Here is a 21,611-nt window from a genome sequence, read left to right on the forward strand (position 1 = left end):
GCTAATTTACATTGACACTTTTCTCTCTAATGCACTCCATGCCTATTTTTGTGAAATATGATAGCAGGTCATATTATTACCAAAGGGTTAATGTGGGAAAAATCTGCTCGTGGGCAATCCTAGTAACACGTGATCAGCACACGGTCACTACAGTACATCTGATGTAGGCCAGCACAAAATTAAGACCCCAGCAGACACTCTGTCACTCCTCCCCCTCCTATCCCATCTCGCTCTTTCATCTCTCTTCCTCCTTCACTTCCTCTTAATACCTTCATCTCCCTCCCTGTCTCCATCTCTACATCTGTGCCACATAGCCTACAGGATGTTGAAGAAATGTTGTAGCACTTGAGAGAGTAAGACTACATATCCACGGGGAATTTCATGAGTCACTTAATGAATTCAGACCAAGGGTAAAGATGCTGAGACAAGGCAGGGAACTGCGGGTTATCTAACCAAAGACCACTTGATATGTATGTGTGTGCGCGTGCATCTGCATCTTTTTCTGTTTTAATCCAAATTCCTTTGAGTGTCACGGATGTAGATACCACTGCGAAGGAGTTTATGTTTTCAGTGTGGTGGGTTTGTTTGTCAGCAGGATTATGGAAAACCTACCAGTCCAACTTTCATGAAATTTGCTGAAGGGGTGTAGAATGAGCCAAGCAAGAGATCTGAATCAGGGGGTGGATCCATGAGTAATATTTTCACTTTCACTTACATTGGGAGATCCTAGATCTTATTTGCATGTCTGACATTGCGCAAAGCCTATTGTGTCTGTTACTGTTGCAACGCGCTGCTGTTGTTCACTCATTTACCTGAGCACATGAATCTTAGTCACTCAGTGTTACCAGACGCTTGGTGGTGCCACACTCCATCGTTTCCAGTCCTTGCATCCTAGTGTGCGAAGACCTCGGGTTAATTTTGAAACTATTGGAGCAATCGCTTTGTTGAATAGGACTGGGTGAATCATGAATTATCAGATCATTGGCCATCATATGCACCAAAATTCTACCACTGCTGCAAGTACATTTAAAAAAATATTTGACCTTAGTTTCATCTAACTTAGCCACTAAGACTGGTCGCTGATGTCTCCGCCCTGCAGAGTGGCTGTGCAAACATGAATGAGAACAGGGTTTCCAGACTATAAGTCTTTTCTAGTCGGCGAGAAAACTAAAGCTGTAAGCAATAGTCTGGCACAGCCAGATTTTAGCTCCCCAACATTACATTTATGTCATTCTAGCTTATTTGTAGTTTTCTTAGCTTTGGACACTAGGCTTACTGAATTGGCAGCGTGCCTCCACACCATGGAAAACAACCAATTCGCTGCATTAGTTTATTGGGACCCAGTAGCAGGTGCCGTCCGACCGCTTGTAGCCCCTGTTAAATGTCTCCCATCGTGCCACAATGAAGCTAGACTGACTGGGTGAGGGTATGAAGGAAGCATAAACCAGAACAGAAGCCAATGGTCAGTGGTCAAGTTTGGTACTAATGGAGGATTGTTCCTGTAAAAATGGAGAGTTTCCTTCTCACTGTCACCAAATTCTGCTCATGAGGGAATTGTTGAACTGTTGAGTTTTTCTCTATAATATTGTAAGGTCTTACCATACTTTAATATGTAAAGTGCCCAGAAATAACTTGCTATTTGGGGGTTGTATAAATAAAATTGAATTGATTTGAATTGAAAACTGTAGTAGACGGTAGTAAAGTTCAGTAGTGATAAAAGAAAGGCTAATCTGGAAATAGAATGACTCTATTTTACAATCCACATTCAACCAGTAATCCTCTGGGACACACAGGTAGCCTACTTGCTCAAAGTCGTTATGAAGCGCATGGGGACAGTAGTTTCATAGAAGAGAACCGAAACCACTCGAACAGCTGAGATGTGACATTTCAACGAGGCGTGTATTTTGACATCATTATAATACTTTTGGAAATATATGCAAATGTACAGTACATAGTGGTTCCAATTGCAGATTTGCATATCATTTAAGAGTGGACTATTGGCATTGGTGAAGGTGTGCGCTCCCCATGTGATGTTCTACTTTATCCACATGACTAAGCAGTAATTCATGAGAAGCTGCTTTTTGTTTTTTGATGACTTCTTTGTTGTTGAAGAAACGATCTTGGTGGATGTTCTTTGTATCAGAGAATCGAATCGCTTTGTTGAACAGGACTGGGTGAATCATGAATTATCAGAGCCAAATGTCATCACTCTGACTGCTTACGGTGTCTACTGTGTCACCAAACAATATGCATCTAGCCTTACGATTATTATTATTTCACCAAATTATGTAAAACCTTTGTAGTCACAGGTAATCACATTTTATGTTACATAAAGGGACCTTATGCAAGTCCACAGTTCATGATGTGCCTTTGTGGAGAAAAACTGGCATTTCCTCGGTGTCTCACAATGTTTTTGCCTTATCTCAGGTATTTTTGTGACTTACAATGCATCAAAGTGAGAGGACAGGCACAATAGGAAGTTGATCACACAAATCCCTGCTGTGCTCAGGATATTGTGCTTACCTCCCAGGTCCGATCACCTGAGATAGAGAGAAAAAGATATGTTTTGTAGCCATTGAGGAATGAGTGATGTGCAGTATGTGGACTACGTGTCTTTTCACTTTACTGTGCAGCACGGCTTCGTAAGTAGGGGCATTTCATTTAGAATGCCTAAAAACTGTGTAATTTTCTTTGCTTTGTATTTCTGCATTGTAGAAAAGTGAAACAGGCAAACATGAATGGAAGTGTGTTTTGTGTTTTATGTTTTTTGTGGTGTCTATCAGGAACTGAAGTCACAAGAACATGACGAAAACAAAACTGTACATTTTGCTGTAGCCCTGGTAGAGCAAAATGATGTTGACCTGGTCCAGGAGCAGAGAGCTCTCATTTCTCAAAGGGAAGGGAAAAGAGAAAATGTAATTTATCTTCATAATCCCAACAAAGCCCATTTCCTACCACACCGAACCTCGTGCGAACCAGACCTAATTTCACTGCGTGAATATGGGTCTCCCTGCCCTCCATGGGGAATTGTTTGGAGTCGTTCCATCCTATCAGCCAAAGACCCCGGGTGAATTGTAACCAATCAGCATGTGCCGAAACCGTCCGATGCTCTGCCACCGCTGCAACTACCTACTGTGTCCACCATGGCGTTTTTTCCTGAGTACAGCATATTTTTTTTAAATTGTATCATTGAACGGCAGCAGTTTAACAAGATGCTTAGCATTAATTCTGCGCTAAATGTTCTCAGATTTTTTTTTTTCTAGTCAGCAAGAGTTTAAAAACATTAACACTGTGCTGTTTATTGTCACAAGCCGTCCAGTCACAGGGGAGGAGGGGTGGGACAAACACTGTTAATCACTGACACTTGTAGCTGATTGGTCCGCCCTTCAGAGTGGATACGAGCCGAGTTCCCAGACTGTATTCACAGCGAGGAAAACTGAAGCTGTTAGCGACAGTTGGCGCAGCCAGGCTATAGCGTATATACTCACCGTGAACACTAGTAACAAAGCGTTTAGGGTTTAACATATCCTAAACTGTCAACCTGTGGTACCAAAACTGTGCATTAAATAATTTATTGTTAATTCCCAAGAGAGCCTGTGCAGCCAGCAAACTGCACTGTCCTCAGTCCTCCTCTACAGTTTGTTGTGTTTGTGACAATTCTATCAGTGAGTCCAATTTTCTTGCTGCATTTGCATGTTGTTATTTAAGTGCCAAGAAAATGTCCCAAGTGTCCGTTGACTGACACCTGGAATACATTTTGAGATCTATTTTTGGACTGCTGGAGTCAACCTGTGCAGCTTTAATGTTGACAATAGCCAAAATAACTAAAACATATTTTTATATTTAATACACACTGACTGTTGGACTTTTAAACGCCCACATTTTCTTATTACTACTGAGAAATAAACAAACCCTGAATTTCACACCTTCATTATCAGTGCAGCCGCTTTAGGATTTATATGTTGATGTTTTGATTTCACCTCGTCTCTGAGTCTGTTGGTGACTTTTCAGAGGTTGTGGCAGTAACACATTGTTTTAGGGGGTTATTTCCATAATTATCATTATTCCGTCAACAATGTGGTGACAAGTACATAAAATAAGAAATAAAGTTTCTTGGGAAAGGTACTAAGAAATTATATTTTAATTAGTTGTTTTGTTTCTTAAATTATTGAGGTCGAAGTGTTCACGTAATTTACATTTGGAAATGGGCATTTAAAAAATGCTCGAATTTATGTTTTGCGAGACATAAAAGCAGAAACTCAGATGAAAAGGTTTGAACAGTGATCTTAAAAATTATTGTATTTTTTCACAACACATCATCTTATGTCACATAAGGGAGTCGTCTGTGCCGTAACGCATCGTGCTATAGTAGGTGGTTGTGAGTCTGAGCAGTCTTCATCATGGTGAATTATTGTGTTGGTGCTGGTTGCACAAACTCATACATTTCCCAACAATGGAGTTATTTTTTTGTGCCCGAGTAGGTTTTGTTTAAGTGAAGAGATGAGACTTTTCTGGTAACATCAGTAACTCTGTCATTTTAGACTGGAGGATTTTGCTACCGGAGATTTTATGAAGTTTCAGATGCGATGTTGAAGCCCGGGGTCTGAGATGATGATAGCTGCTGCGGTTCCTTTGGTACACAGTCACTTCAGTTCCACCATCAGCGACAGCTTTTCTTATTGGTGTCAGCAGAAGTAATGGTTGCAGATCCATTAGAGGTTCAGCTCGACGAAAACGCAAACTCCTTTTTTTTTTTTTTATGTTTTCTAACTTTCAAATTAGTTAGCTGTCTCCCACCTCTTTCTTTCCCCACAGTAAAACATTGTATGGATTTATATTAGTCAATGTGAGTATTAATTGTTCCCGGCTGATCCCAGTATAAAATTAGTAATTACTATTACTATTACTCTTAGTAATAGTAATTACTATAAAATTGTAGTGCAGGACTTTTATACATTAATAAACATCTGTAACATTCAAACCCTTTCCAAGTGAGTTTACAAAGTACTAATTAAGCCAGAAAGACTCACATTGTCCCAGAGTTCATTTGCTTCAGGCACTTTTATGTAAGACCAAAGTCTACAACAGTAACTCCAGGTAGGCTCATAAAGCATGTACCCGTTTTAAGATGCTACGTGACCGAAGTGTCTGAGAGGGTATAAACACGGTCTGTTTTCTGCACTGATAACGACTTCAATTTCACATTACAGGAAAGGAAAAAGAGAAGTAAAACGAGATGACAAACTGACAGACGCTTACAACCATGTGGATCAAGTCGAGACTTGGCCTGTTTGTCTGTCTGCCTGTTAAATGGACAGGTTGAAGCCCAGTTTAATGTTTGACTTAACAAGGGAGCACATTTTCACATCCTGGAAAGGTAAAAGGCAAACCGTTCTCATCTCAGGACGTCAAATACTGCCGTTTTGTCAAAGCCTGCTGGCATCTCAGAGATATGTAGAGTGTTTCCCAAAGGTTGAGAATTGACTTGTGTTGGTGGGTAGCACAGTGCACGACGGGGGGGTTGGGCGGCGGGGGTAACTCAGGTCATTTTCTATATCTACAATGACACAGATGTTCCCTAAATACCTACTTTAATTGTATGCAACCCGTGTGTGGCCAAAATAGTTTGAAAAGTGTCAAATAAAGTATTCGGAAATTTTCCTCAATTGAAATCAACTGTTTCCCTTTCAATCTGGACACCCTGCCTCTCCTGAAAGAAACACATGTAGGTCAAAACCAAGTGTATGACTGGACGCTGTGTGGAACTTTTTATTTGAAACAAAAGTCGTGGCACTCAACTTCAGTCTCTCACTAACTCAGTGACAGACACTCTCTTTATAGCTGTGGCCCCGCTGTTGTGGTCGCACCGCAACTATTGTATTTATGCTATTTACCAGGTTAATGGGCACCCATTTCTTTACAGCTCAGTGTGAGTCTCTCCTGTGTTTTGCAGTAAAGGACGGTTGTGCTGGTTTCTGTCCTCTCGTCTCTGTGTGTTTTACGAAGGGCGGAGCTCAACCTCTGCTGCACTGACACGGTGTGGAGCAGATACAGGTGGAGGACAGCGAGGGGACAAATACAATTTGCTGATAAGGGTTGGCAAATATACTTGGGTGGCCGTAATGTACCTGGGCAATGTGTGGGAAACACTGATGTACAAGTTGCCTTAGGTTTAGGCACCAAAACGACTTGGTTATGGTCAGGACTGGGCTGGGACAAAAAATCTGCCCTGGCATTTTTGACCGGGTGGCCCACCACAATTGGTCACTCTTTACTGATTTTAGTGATCACAGGAACATAAAAAAAAGAAGAAGAAAAAAGTTTTTTCTACATTTGAAGGGCCATACAAACAACTTAGTGTATACTCCTGTACATTCAGGTCCGGAAATGTTAGAAGTCCCAGACAAAGATGCAAAAAGCTACAGCTTACAATTCAATAATACCATTCTGGTTATGGTCAGATAGTTGTTTATTCCATGAATGCAGCTGTTCCATCTTATTTAATTACTTGTTCAATTCATACAGATTCCACGTATCCTAACATTTATTATAATATATTGCATCATGTTTATAGTTGATAGATCACCTGTTTGTTTCATTATCAGAGAGTAGTTATATCTTTGTATGTGACGGTAATTAAATCAACTGTGTGCTTGTTTGTTTGGAAATTTGACCAATAGTTCACCACATGAAGGTGGATATTCAATGAAAAGCAGCATCAAACAATATGAACTGAATATAGATCGGAGGCTACCCAACAGATGTTAACATCAGTAATAAAGACCAGAAGTGCTAATAGTTAACATCATATCTGGCTGACAATAAACATAAGACAACTTGCCTGTTGTTGGAACAGAACCATTATTTCCTTATACACACCAAGCATACATTTTTAGCACAGAAGAGCTTCAACTGTGACATTTGACTTTAAGTGACCAGCAGATATGTGATGGTGTCACTTTACAATAGCTTCTGTTATTATCATCGACATTGATTAAAGTAATCTGTGTCATTATGGCTCGTTGTAAGTGACTGTTAACGTTTACCGCTCTGACTGCACTCTCCTCCTACTCTGTGTCCCTCCTCATCCTGCCTGTATCTGTCTGGATCCTCTGTCTCCAGTGTTCATGGCTCTACTCTCCTCCTTTAAGTTCGTGTTGCTGCACAGTGTGGGTACTGCAGCTGATGTTGAAGCTCCTGCCGCCCCGGCAGTAAACTTATCAGTTATTTTGATAAATTTGCTGACATCTGCCTCGAGAGTTTAAACTTTTTTTGCCCCGCAGTGTCTCCGCAGTCCCTTTGCACTTTGATCTGCACGGCATCTGACACGGGAAACAGGAGAAGGGGGAGGGCTTAGGTCGATTCAGAGATGTGATTGGGCCAGCCCAGTGTCAGTAATGAAAATAAACCAATGGGCTGCTGTCGCTACTTTATGGTCCGGTCGTTGGCCCCACATTTTTTTTTATATATATCAAGTAGCCTATACAGGTAGATTAAGTTGTGTCAGCTCACCCCGGTACGTCCAATGGCCAGTCCAACCCTGGTTATGGTTAGGAAAAAAATCTTGGTTTGGGTTGAAAACATTACATAACGTTACTAAGTTACGTTACTTACAGTAAATCCAAGTTGACTTTTTCTTTGTCATGGACTCGAACACCAATGTCCTGGTAATTTTCCTGTATTTAATCCATTCACCTATTACTTTGTCACTCTTTCTTTCTACTCCATCACATGACTCCTTCTTTGACTCGGGTGGTCACCATGCCAACGCCATACAGCACCTTGTGCATATTTCTGTGACGCCAGCAGCTTTGACAGAACGTCAGTAACTCGTCCCCTGGGATTGAGAACAGACTGTAAAACGCTAAACTAAGTCGTGTAGAAACACACACGTAAGCCAATATATATGAAGTGTAGGACCGCATGATATTTAGCCTGCCACTCACTCTGTGTCCTCTTTTACCTCCGAGAGGTTTTATTGTACAGCGAATGAGGATGGGACAGTGAATCCTTCAACTTGGACCAAACCCAAACTTGATTCAGTCTTTTCCGTGTGGACCGCTCCAGTCCGCATCACATTATTAGATAGGGGAATTCAGCTTTTTTAGCTTTTACTGGAAAGGATGCTCAACTACTTTTATCTGTCCCAGCCGGTGTTACCCCACGTGACCCGACAGGAGAACTCTTTGTTTTGCGTCGCGTTGTCAGTGGTAGACGAGCACTAGGCAGCACGTCGAGCCATTTAAAACAGACTGCGATAAAGAATGTACATGTAATTCTGCACAAAGACGGGACAAAGGGTGGGAAAAAGGAAACAAAGGAGCTGAAGCTGACATGTCGTAAATATATAAGAGAGAGAAAAGTAGAGAAAAGCCGACAAAGATAAAGAGAAGGAGAACTAAACACTATTACTTTCCCTAGCCTGCTTCTTCATCTACACAAAGAACTGTGTGTGCTTTCCAGCAAACAGATGTAACACATGTAAAAAGGATGCAAAGCCTAAAAATACAGCCTTTAACACATGAGGAGAGCGTTGTTATTACATTGATTGTTGTTCATCTTCACACACCGGGCCAATGAGCAGTTATCAGAACACATAGGGTAAGCATGCTTACGCAAACATACACACAACTCATTGTTTATCTATGAAAAGATGTTACTCACAGAGTCTGAGTGAGTTATAGTCCTGAAAAAGTCACCCAGGGACTTGTTCTCGCAAACTCTGTGTGTGTGTGTGTGTGTGTGTGTGTGTGTGTGTGTGTGTGTGTGTGTGTGTGTGTGTGTGTGTGAGCACAGCCTTCCATACGGTCTCCCCTCATTTTCTTACACTCAGCCGGTGCAGGACAGGTGTGTGAAAAAGCGAACCCTGGTTACCTCGTGCCACAGTTCACAGCTAATGTTGGTGGGAGGGAAAGCAGCAAAAACAGAGTGTGGATGATCTGCTGTCCCTCCCCCCCCCCCCCCTAACTTAACTAAAATGAAAAGGCATAAAAAAGGGGCAATTTTTCACAATACAAAACTATCTCCCTACCCATATTGCACTAAAACGTGCATTACAGCCATCGTATCATGTGACGTGCGTCAACTTTTCAAGGCGAGGACAGCTGTCACTAAGATGCGCTACCCTCTAGTGGACGGGCAGGTGTATTACACGCTTTGCCGTAACGCTAGACTGTTCTGTGCATGTACAGTGGCCTCCGCCTCAGGAGATTTATTTTCCAGGGACTGTGAAAGTGATCGTTCTTATTAGTCTGTGGTTCATTACGTAAGTGTTCATAATCTTTGTGATGAAGAAACTTGTTACCCAGTGCAGCGGTGTGGCTAACTGATGTGTTTTTAATAGTTTCATGCTTGACGATGCAAGCTCAAATGTGGCTCAGTGTGCCACATTTTTCTGAATGTTTGTGTGTGTGTGTGTGTGTGTGTGTGTGTGTGTGTGTGTGTGTGTGTGTGTGTGTGTGTGTGTGTGTGTGTGTGTGTGTGTGTGTGTGTTGTCCATTTCCAGTTCCACTGCCCAACACCCAGAAACTGACTTTATGGACTTATAGAAGGTAATTTCAGTGTAATACAGCCCCAGTTAATGGCTCACAACTGTAATTAGCTGTGCCATGAAACAGCAGTTTGATAAAGCAGCTGCAGGTTTTGGTTCAGAGGTTTACAGCTTTGGGAGGAAGTAGTTCAAACTGAACAACTGCCAGAGAACAGTAGTGGGGAAGTTTCTAGAGGAAGGATTTTGGTGTTCAGCTCTGGGAATGATACTGAATCTGAGACTTTAAAGACAACACTGCTGCTGATGTTTTTACGTAATACGTAAATGTCCGTACTGAACAATTCTACCGCTTTAATTATACCAAAATGTCCGATGCGGTTCAAACTTGCTATGGATGTAGCTGTTGTCATGGTTGTGTCATCATCCAAGCCTCTTTAAGTAGGATGAATGTCACAGTTTAGTTTGAAAGAAAATCTTACATGAAAATATATTTGGCATGTTTTATGTAACATAAGTTGAAGTAGTTTTCTTATTTTGTGTACATGTTAAAAAAATTAATTATCATATTTTATGTCCACATATGCCCGCGGTCCATAAAGATCAGCATAATAATGTGTTAATTCCACTACAGGAGAGACTCTGCAGATATCGGTATCACCTATCGGCCCAAAAAGTTGGAAAATATCGGCATATGTGTAATTAAAGTTAATAAACTCACACTAACTGTTATTCGGCAACTTGGGGGAAGCAAAAACAAACTCTAAACACAACACAGATGTATGTTAGCAAACCTGATGAATCTTAACTCCACTATTCAGTTTAGTTTTAGCTCTGTTTTGGTCCCCACCACCTCTTGAGGGACATACAGTATATGTCTCTAGCTGTTAAATGCTCCACAATGCTCCCCTGCTGTTCACTAACTCTGTCTGTCAGATGTTTGATGCTAAGCAGGTAGTGTCCAGTGGGCTTTCCAGAGCTCTTTGACTGAAAATAGCGGCCTTATTACGAGCAGTAAGAGTAAAGCAGACCAAAAAAGCTGTGAAAAATGAGTTCAAAGATACAAAAATGCTCCGTAGAGCTGAGAGATAAAACTGCAGAGTTGGGTTTCACGTCATTCATTAGGAATGTAAACACGGTAATCAGAGCAGCTTTAAACTATAGAAGTTGGCTAACTTTCAAAATAAAAGAGCCACGTATCACAGTTTAACTTTAATAAATCAATGAATTTCTATGTCACGTGAACATGACCTTCAATAGAGCAGCTAATGTGGAAGGGAAATCCAGGCTTCCAAAAGGAAAGTGCTGCAAGTTCAACTAAAGTGTTCCCCACACTGACTCACCTGTCTGATGGCGCACAGCAGCTTCCCATAGCAGAAGACGATCACTAGGAAGGGCACGGTGAGGCAGAAGACAAACAGGCAGGTGATGTATGATATGTTGTTTGCCGTCTTGGCCGTCCAGTCGACGGAGCAGGTGGTCCCGGGACCCTCTGGACCGTAATTGCTCCAGCCAAAGAGGGGCGGCAGGGTCCAGATGAGGGAGTAGACCCAGGACACGGTGATGCCCAGGGAGATCTTGCGGTAGTTGGAGGAGTCCGCCTCAGTGGGGCCCATCATGGTGCTGTAGCGCTCATAGGAGAGGACGGCCAGGGAGATCAGGGACACGATGCCTACGGTGTAGACAGGACAAAGCCACCGGCACAGGTAAACATTTCATATGAAAATATGAAAGGTAGAGGTATGGTAGAGACAAAGGCACACAACCTTAACCTATGGAGTTAACAGTTAACAAAAGGAAAGGAATACATGGCAGTGCCCGATCTGTTCTAGGCATGCGCATTCCTAATTTGTACCACAAATATTAAAACATTTTACAGTGTTAAAACACTTTACGGCTGCCAATCAAGAATAGCTAGCTGTAGATAAAATGGTGGGCACAGAAGCAGATAGTCCTACGTTGCACGTAAACGGTTATGTCGCTTCATCAATATCAACAGCCGAGTTACACGTTTCCGTAAGCATTGGTCTGGATGCATCTACGATGTTTTACGCACCTGAAGCTTGAGCAGAGAGCGAACATAAGACTGCAGACAGCATGTGCAGGTGTGTTCTTTGGTTTTTTTTGTATACTCTGACTGTTGTTTCACATTGGACTGGGCCATAAAATAGAAGCAGAAGAGCACTGCCTGTTCAAATGTTTATCCTCTCTGGTGAAGAAAACATGCGCAGTCTCTGTGATACAAAGCTCTTTCTCAAATCAAAAGTGCAGACAAAATTAGCTTTATGCTTTATCGGTTCTCAGGGGAGGAGTTGCTATTTAATAAGATAATTGCCCGTGTGAAAAGTGCAGTATAGTAAAACTATAGCAAAAGGAATCATCTAATATTTCAGTTCACATTGTGGGGCCTGCAGCAGATCCATGCTGCTGTAAATTACACACAGTGACACTACTTTTATTGTCTCTGTTAGACAGAAGCAATGCAGTGAAACACAACACAGAAATTTCAAGACGCTTTCCTTATCTCTGTATAACCACTCAATGAGCACAGTCTTTCTCTCGATATCTCTCTATCTCAGCATTTCAGAGGCTGAGCAGCTCCGTGTTCACGCTGACCCTTCAGCCTTTCTATCCTGTTTGCTATTTGTTTTGAAGCCACTATGATCCATGGGGCCATCCTTAATGCCCATTGATTTTCAGCATCAGCGGAGGGGACCTAATCCGCACGCTCCTTTAAGAAGGCGGTCTGGGCCTTTCGCTGACGACTGAGCACGATGAATGAATAGAAGTAAAAACGGGAAGAGGAGAAAATAGCCAGGAGACCAGGATGGTGTTTTTTGTGTCTGTTACATTGTGCAAATGCGTTGACCACACCGCACACACCTCTGACTGACTTCAGAGTCTATGCGTGTTCTGCTTGTCTGTTTGCCCCCAGATATTGAACTCGCGTTGCTTTTCCTGCACATTCGGCTTGGCTGGGGGCTTTTATTAGCTCTGCTGGGCTGACTCATAGTAACCACTCCCAAATATATATCTCCTTTACATTTTTAAAAGGCGATGCCCAACTCTGCTCTCTGACATCCTTTGTTCTACTGCGTCTGTGAGGTCTGAAATTAAACACTGGGAGAACTTTTGTCTCCACCGCAGGAGGAAGAGGCTGATGTCATCTTTAAGATAAAATCTTTGTGACAGTGTTCATCGCTGGGCATCGTCAGTAAATACCAGTGTGGTGCAGCAGCTACACTTTAAAGTGCCCGTCCCGCTCTCTAATGTGTTTTGGTCAATGTTACTTCTGATGGATGTTTGACCTTCGCTGTGCGGAGTGATGACACTGGAAGGCTGTTTTCAAATTCTCCTGCTGAAAGTGGAAAAAGTTTTTACGAGCTGAACTGCTACTTCAGTTTAAGGCGTGTTCCCGAAAAGTATAAGCATATTCATAGTATATTGATTTTTCAGTGAGGGAGGAGGCATATGTTAGATCCTGACCGATACTGGATTTTTAGGGCTGATGCCAATATTAGGGAGGAAAAAGTCATATATATATGATATACAAGTCAGTTTCTCTATACAGTATGCGGTATATACTGTGTATATACACACATATGTACACATTTTTTTGCAATGATCCCTCTAATGTAGATATCAAACAGTTTTGACTATTGTGACAAAAATAAGTAACAGAAGCAGGATATTTTACAGTTTATTGTCCACACTGATATCAATGCTCTGGAACAGTAAGCCTCTCTGGGAATTTACATATAAAGAGATATTTAAAAAAACACACAGATAACAATTTTGAATTTAGCTTAAGCATCTTTTTCTGCATTATGTTCTGTAAAAAAGAAAGTTTTGATATCCACAAACATATACGTTGATACCGATATATCACTGATAGCAATTTAACTTTTTATGTAAAAACCACATCAGACACAAATTATTATTCAAAATGAGTATTTTTATAGTATTGGCAGGTGATGTTTAAACCATAACCTAATAGAAATAACCTTTACTCCACTACCCTCCAGCGCAGTGAGAGCCGAATAAAACTTTTATTTGGATTTGTGATTAATTCTGATCGGTTTATGAGTCATGATGACATGCTGAAAATACTCTTCTCTGATTGGATGTGTAGTTTATCAGGAACACGAATATAGTTTCAGTCAACGGTTCAGGCAACACTGCGTGTCATCAAGTACATTGAGTTGCAGAAATGCTCAGCAACAGTACAGTTTAGCTGCTCGCTAAAGGTTTATGTAACTCAATGACTTCGAACAAACTTTTAAAAAGCAATTGAGACAGAAGACAGAATGCAGAAATTGTTGTTGATTGAAATGTGTAAAGTTTTGTGCAAGGTTGTTCTTGTCTGAAGTTTATAGAAGTCAGGATGGAAACAATTTTTCATTTGGTGTTTCTGACCATCAATTTTAACCGTGACTGTTGTCACTTCCCTAACCAAGTACAGTTAAACATGATAGTTCATTTCTGACTTTGAAAACAGCAGACAGAATCTTTTACACAAACAAAAAATGTTCCTAATCTTACCATGTCATGTTTTGCCCAAGCTTCACCAAACCATAACTGTAGTGGTGGCTGATGAGCAAATGCTAATATAAATCTTTGTGATGCTCATATGCAAAGTGTTTCTAAGGTACTGATGATATATATCGTTCTGCTGATAGAGGTGTCTCATGAGAAAATAAGCGTGTGTCATTTTAGAAGACAAAATGAAAAACTTTTTTGTCTGTTTGCCTGTGATAAGTGATCGTAAATCTGCAATCTCTAAATCTGTCTGTAATCTAAAAACTGTGTGAATTCTTTCATTTTTGGGGATTATAAAGCTGTATAACTCCTCACTGCAAAACTTTATTTCAATTAAATGTAGTTAACGTGCACATAAAGTCACTGAGCAACCTTTTTGCCACTTGGTGGCACTACAGCAAAAAACTTAAAGATCCTATTCTCCGCTTTTGTGCATACGAACCTCGGAAACAATGGTGTAATTTGTTATTTGATCATTTGTTTCATTAGTCACTTCAAACGTTATGTCTTGTATGCAACAGCCAATTTACGGCACATTCAGGATATCCTGCTTCTGTGGAATCTTGCCACTGGGTGGCGCTACAGCAAACATACATACTCAAACAACCTGGTATGTTGGGTTTACACCTGGTTTTGTTTTTCTAAAGCGCATGACACTGATACACTTCTCGCTAGTGGACGGGCGTGTGTATTGCATACTTAGCTGTGACACTTTGCTGACTTAAGATACTGTTTTTCTATTAATATTACAGTATTACTGCTTGGTACACAGATTTCCCTGGTAATTTCTTGTCATTATTAACTTGCGCAATAGCACCAGTTAAAAAATAATTTAAGAATGGTTAAGTCTTTTGTTTTTGAGTGTTGGAGCATGAGGTCAGCATTATTCTGCGGAACTAAAAACTGACTCGGCTGCCTGAATATGAATGTGATAGCAAAAACCCAGATTTTTTTAAATGACATCCGCAACTAAACTGTAATTAAAGCAGATCAGTGAAATCCGGCTATTATCCAAACTGCTTATACAGTCAGAGTATTGTATTGGAGCATCTCTAATGCTATGAGCAAAGATAATATACTGTTTGCTCTCTGGAAATACAATCAGAAATAACAGACAGGCAAAGAGTAGTTCAGCACAAAGAACATAAATTCTGATTCGTGCCATTTCCAGTCATTTCTGTGAGGTCATGCATGTCAGGTCAGGTTGGGAAATCTTTGATGTGTTGGGCGCGTATAAAAGTCTCCAGGGGCCATTAACCAGCTTTGAGTGACTGCCAAAGGTAAATCACATTTCAAATTTGCCACAGCTAATTAGCAGCTCTTCCACAACTCGCATATATCAAAACTGAACACCGGCAGCCACCCTGTTGCTGAAACTTTCTGTCCCCCGGCTCATCAGAGCTGTTGTTGTTGATTATAATTAACCACTTTTAATTTCAAAACTTCAGCAGATCCTTTATAATATCCAGCCACTCGATGAGGACAGCCCTGTCTCTGGTTACGCAGCACCTCACGAGTGATGAGGACATCTTGTATTTGAGGACATGTAATGTCATCGTGAAAGACACAACTTTGGATGTAACTTCGTAGCGTCTGAAATCAAACATCACCCTCCATGAATCTTCTATTCCTCTGGCAGGATCAAAAGCAACAGCAGGAATCTAATATAACAAAATGAAACATCTTATGATCAGAATGGTCTGAAATACAAGAAAGAAAATAAGCTGACTTTTTGTTGTGGTGTCTCTGATGCTCCCTCCCTGCTTCTGCAGATACAGCATATCTAGGTAAAGACAGTTTGAATGAAAATCACAGGATTGAATAAAGCCGTGTTTGTTCTGAAAAAAAAAAAAATCCCGTCGCGGTGTCTTTCCCTCAGCCTGCCCAGGTGCACAGTACTACTGAGTCAACCAAAAACGAAAAAGAAAAAAGACAAACCGAGCATGAGATTTGTAAATGTGCGGACTCATTAATTGCTTTGGGTCGCAAGTGTCGTGATTATTCACACTTAATGTATGACTCAAAACAGACACCCATCATCCCCCCCCAAAAAAACATATTTTTGTCTCAGCTCTACGAGACCTTTTAATTCACTCTGCATTACCCCGGCTCATTAGTTGGCTCACTCACTCTTGACCTTTCTGGAGGAGCGACATTGTTCTGCTTTCTTTCTCCCTGCTGAGACTGCTTCATACTGTCACAATGAATTAACATCACTCCGAGCAGGTGTTGCCTATGCAGGCGTGATGCACATGTATATGCATTTAGTCTCCTCTGTCTGTTTCTGTGCTGTTTTTGAGGATGTGTGTCTTTGTGTGTGTCTGTGTGTGTGTGTGTGTGTGTGTGTGTGTGTGTGTGTGTGTGTGTGTGTGTGTGTGTGCAGGAGGGCAATCTGACTTCAGAGTGCGGCGAGTGGGCCCAGCAGTGCAAGGTTAATCCAGTGACTTGTGTGCAGAGTCCACTCGAGGCAGGAGGCAAGCCAAACAGGCTGCAAGGACACGCCGAGTGGGTGTCAAAGACAGGGGGAGGGAGAAAAAAGATCCTGTCCTGGTTCTTCACTGTATTAATGGAGGACAATAAAAGTTCAGCGACAGAGAGAGAGAGAGAGGGGGGAACGCAAAGAGGTGGGCAGAAGAGGTGAAGCAGCTAAATGGGTGCCAGGAGGCTGATGGCAAAGGAAAGTAGAGAGTGTGTCGACGGCAGCGGTGCACACACACGTGTCTCCGCAAATTGTCTTCAGTTGGTGCTCTTGGCATAAAGTTAAAATGGTGGCTCTTCAATTGTTCAGTCATTCAAAAATCCTATTATGTTATGGGCTAAAAGCGGTGAGGCTGGGAGCGGAAAAAAAAAAAAGTTTCAATTGATGTGAAGAGGCAGCAGGAATACGACATCCTCACACCAAGCTAACAATGTCTTTTGTCATTGACAGTGATGCCCTCTAATTTGAAGGAACATCGATCATTCGGGAGGACTTTATAGAGATTTGGTGAAGACCGTCACAGTCGCTTTGTCAAAGCTGCGCGTGGCATTATTCATCTGAACAATCAGCTTCACTTTTCCTCTCTCTGACCCTTCTTCCCTCTTTCTTTCACTCTGTTTTCATGAGACAATTGAGGAATTACTCATCCTTAACCAATGGAGGCTCTAATGATGTCTGCGAGCCATCTCTCTCCCTCGCACACACACTGTAACACACTGTCTGTCTTCCCGCGATGTTTTCGTTTGTAGAAGCCAAACTTCTGTCAGACAGATTTTAATAAATTGGCTCCTTGTGGATGTCAGTTTTACACATTTTCAGATGACGCTTAATCGCTATGTAACATTCGCGTTAGTGCGGCAGTGGATACAATCAGAGTACATCCAGATACTGAGAAATGACAGAGCCTTTTTTCCCCTTCCGCGATATGACTCAAATGAAGTAATCTGGTTTTGGAAATTGCCAACTTATCCCAGAGGAAGGAAGAGCATAATACTCGAGGGTCTGTTTTGAATTTATACGTTTGACAGATTGAAGAGGCTCTCAAGGAAAGGAAAAATTCAATTTAGTTAAATTGAGTGTGCTGTGTGAAAAGTTTAGCAGTAGATCAGGAAAAGAAACAGGGGAGGGCTGCTGATAACAGCCAGGGAAGTACCTTTACAGAAAAACCACACAGATTTAATAAACTTTCCTACATATTTTTCCATGTTACAACATGTGCAATACGTGTCATATATGTGATTACATGTGGAAAACATGAGAAACTCATGGGTTTTTCCTTAAAGGTGAACAGCTGCTGTACCCGCCTGCTGCATGACAATCTGACTCATTTCTTTCTTCTGCTACGTTAATGGGGCCCAAATTGCAGAGGGACCACCTGCAAAATGAAACCAAAAGACACCTGTTAGTCCACGAAAGGACACTGTGTCAGGGTCACGTTTTACCTTGCAAAGAAAAAAAAGTAGGTACCTTAAGTTTAAAACGACGGGGTTAGGTTTGGTAAAAAAAAAATACTTGATTAGGTGAGAAAAAGATCATGGTATAGGGTATAAGTAATTTTACATCAGTTACTTAAGTATTTTAAGTTATAACGTGCATTATTAAAGTTAATTAAGTTACACTAGCTAACTTACTCTCGTTATTGAAAAGAAATCCGCATTGCTTCCTCACAGTCTCGATAACTGGTCTCCTGGGTGTCAATCCTGTGTTTGTTCCATCCAACCAGCGCCAGCCTTTTTTCACTAACTCTTCGTGCTTCGTCAGATGACCTCTATCACACCACTTTGACCTTGTAATACACGTGTGTACTTTTCACGCTTAGGCAAGGCAAAACGTGACACTTACACAGTATCCTTGAGCAGACAGATGGGTGTATTACACACTTTGGGGTGCAAAATCAGCCTCGAGCATATTTTTTAAAGTTTAACTTTTCTCCCCCCCAGATAATTTAAAGCAAATGGACTCTCACAGGTGGCTCACTGAGCCATAATCTTTCTCTAGATGAGGGCAAATGCCTGAAATCTTTAGTTTCCAGCAGGTACCAGAAGCCCTGATGTTTGGGCTGTGTGTTACCTAGATTGTGGGTGGTTACCAGTGGCAGCTCCACTTAAAGTGAGGCTTTAAACAGAGATTAGATGCACTGAAGTGAGTGAGAAGGGAACCTTTTGTGGAAGATTTATGAGCACAAACTTCACCAGAGAAAAGCTGCAGCCGCTGACATACAGACATCCAGCAGCATTCAGTCCATTTTCAGCTGTAAAGACACGCAGGCGGAGGACTGTGTTTCTGAAAAACTCTTAATATTTCATCAAATCTTTTTTTTTTTTCCCTAATCCTGTCAAAAGCAATAAGCATATTTTCATTCAAGTGACTAGGACGTTTCAGAACAAGTTGACCATGAAATCCACTGGCTTTGATTAATTGAAACAAAGCAGCACGACCAATACAACTATAACCACTTTCATGCAGTGAATTTTATGAGACGCACGTCGACTGAAGTTTCTGAGATCTGATCTTTGCCACATTCAGTCGAGCTTCGAGTTCAGTTTGAACAAGAAGAACTCATGAATCTGACAGCTGACAAAACCTACTGACATTACTTTAACACCAACTGCATCTCCTCTCCTGAAATCCTGCAACAATTAGTTTAAGAGCTTCGGTTTCAAATCACAACCTGCCAACCATCCTTTTCAAATATGCACTTTTGATTAGACAGCGAGCGAGAACTCGTATGATATACAGCGATGAGAGTGTCGTAACATTGTGCTAATGTCAGCGAGAGGAGGAATGAGTGTTTTCCAAACCCAAATATCTCAGACTGACTGGACTTCAAAGGTTGTTTGGATGTCATTGAAAGCTTTTAAAGCAGTTAGTGGGACTGATATCAAGAAAGCCAGTTCATTAAATAACTTCACATCAGGCATCAGGCCAAGGACTCCTGATGATAAAAGAACAGTTTCATCTCTGACGCTGTCTTTTTTTCGAATTTACCACCAAACAAATATCATCCAAATGACTCAAATACATATAAAATAAGGTATATAAGAGGACATGAGTTTTGCTGCTGTTGTATTTGTAATGCACTCCTGTTCCATAAAAAAAAAAAAATAGCCCTGAGCTTTTACATTTTTAAATGTATTTTGTCTTGGTTCCGCATCCAAGACTGGCTCAGTTCCAGGTGACTGAGCGCGTGCCGTATTCTCAGTTGCATCATTGTGCTCCATTTGCATCGATATCAGCACTCCTGAGTAAAGGTAGACCAGCGCTCCGTCTCTCATTACAGAATTCCCCCGGGGGATTTTACTCCGCCAGAAATGCTGCAGATGCAGATGCAGATGCAGAGCCCCCCCACCCCCCTAAAAAAAAAAACCAACAACCAGAAGCCCCAGAGCCCACCACGGACCTGCACCCGCAGCTAAATGCACGGTGAGGAGGCTTCCTTTGCCTCAGCTATATGATAACGAGCATTTAGCGGCCATTTAACAGACAGCCTGCACACTGCTTTATATATAGCGGCATCAAACCCCCAGCTGACAGTCCTGTGACTTGTTTCCAGAGTTCATAAATGACATCCGAACAAATGACTAAGCATCTGCGCGTGAAGCACCAGCGATCTCAGACCAGTGGAAATGCGTTCCGCTTCGGAAGGGACTGGAAGTGATTCAACAGTCTGCCGCGCGGCCCCCATCCGGAGATAATGACCAGTTTCCGCACCACAAAGAGAGCAAACACAGACTGCGTTCAGCACCTGGAAGAAAGCTGCCCCATCTGCACGTGAAGGCATCTTCGGGACCACGGCAGTGGATGTGCACCCTATAAACTAATGATGAGCAACCGTTGTTGACACGTGCTTAATTAACCTTTCATGTTTAGTTTTTTTTTTTTTTTTTTTCTCGCTAACAATAAAATATAAGAAAAGGTATTTGGACTTTTACTTGGACCTTAAGGACGAGAGACTGCAGCATCACACCCAAAATGAATAAAACATAAAGAGTGCGTTGTTCAAATAGAGGCATGAGACATCAAATAGCTGAGGTTTTATATTTTCCAATTTGGCGCATAAGAAATTATTCAATTCTCACACCCAGCACTCCACGCTGACAGTTTTTTGACAGAATTATTTAATTCATCCGGGCTCCGATGATTTTTTTTTTTAGGCATTTTCTATGAAAGTTTGATACTGTCATACACATCTGTACTTGTGTTATTCTGTCAAATATTCTTCCCATTTTTCAAACTCCTCGTTTTAGCCGCATCAATGAAGCTCCCCCATTATCAAATCTAACAAGCGCAGTTCTCTGCTAAGGATCCACACACACCGCGCACCGACCACATCTGAAATTAAAAGAAATACGTAGCCCCACAGTAGCTTATAGATGGAAAAGAAACACCCAAATACCATCAGCTCACAGATTTCACATTCGTACTCACCACAGAGGGAGTTGAAGAAGCCGTACCACACGCATCCTCCTTCTCCTATGAGCCACCTTCCCTGCGTGCTGGCCGCGAAGCTGAACGGAGTACCCAGTACGCACACCAGCAGGTCGCTGATGGTAATGTTAATCAGGAGTAGGTTGATGGGCGACCGCAGCATCTTGTAGCGGCAGAAGAGCACGAGCACCAGCAGGTTGTTCATAAGTCCGAAAGTGCCGATGAAGCCCAGGCATACAGCCACGATCAGGTTCCCTGTCGGGGTGAGGGTGGACCGGTATGATCCGCCCCCCAGGTGCCCTTCCCTGGCTGCGGCACACAGCGCGCTGTTGACCTCCGCGCAGCCGCTCAGGCTCACGTTGGGCACGATCATGGCAGTCCGGTGTCACAGCGGTGGCACACTGGGCGGCCTAATATGTCGTTGGCATTTCTCTTTTTTTTTTCTGGTATTGGGAGAAAAAAAAAGTCTAAGAAGACAAGCTGTCGCTCGAAGCCAGGGACACTTGTTGCTTTAAAAAAAAAAAAGTAATGTCAAGTAGAAAAAGTAGAGCCAAACAAAAATGTGAGATAGTTTGTTTGTTCAGGGATGTTAAAACTTTGTGTCTCAGTTCACGGGGGAGGTGTGGTGTTAGAAAATGTAAAAAAAAAAACAACATTGAAAATAACTGTTGAAAAAAA

General features: G+C 41.8%; 1 protein-coding gene across 1 annotated transcript in view; it reads right to left on the minus strand.

Moving 5' to 3' along the window:
* The window catches only part of LOC138207430 (pinopsin-like), a 63,332-nt gene extending 41,950 nt beyond the window's left edge, over window positions 1–21,382 (minus strand). The window contains exons 1-2 of the mRNA XM_069164643.1: window positions 20,934–21,382; window positions 10,831–11,159 (exon numbers count right to left, since the gene is read on the minus strand). Of these exons, the coding sequence (XP_069020744.1) occupies window positions 10,831–11,159; window positions 20,934–21,306 (702 nt within the window). The 5' untranslated portion in view covers window positions 21,307–21,382. The remainder of the gene's footprint in view (window positions 1–10,830; window positions 11,160–20,933) is intronic.
* Between the last annotated feature and the right edge of the window lie 229 nt (window positions 21,383–21,611).

The sequence above is a fragment of the Embiotoca jacksoni genome, unplaced genomic scaffold, assembly GCF_022577435.1.
Source record: "Embiotoca jacksoni isolate LCO1_2020_lvr unplaced genomic scaffold, fEmbJac1.0.p SCAF_31, whole genome shotgun sequence".
Lineage (NCBI taxonomy): Eukaryota > Metazoa > Chordata > Actinopteri > Embiotocidae > Embiotoca > Embiotoca jacksoni.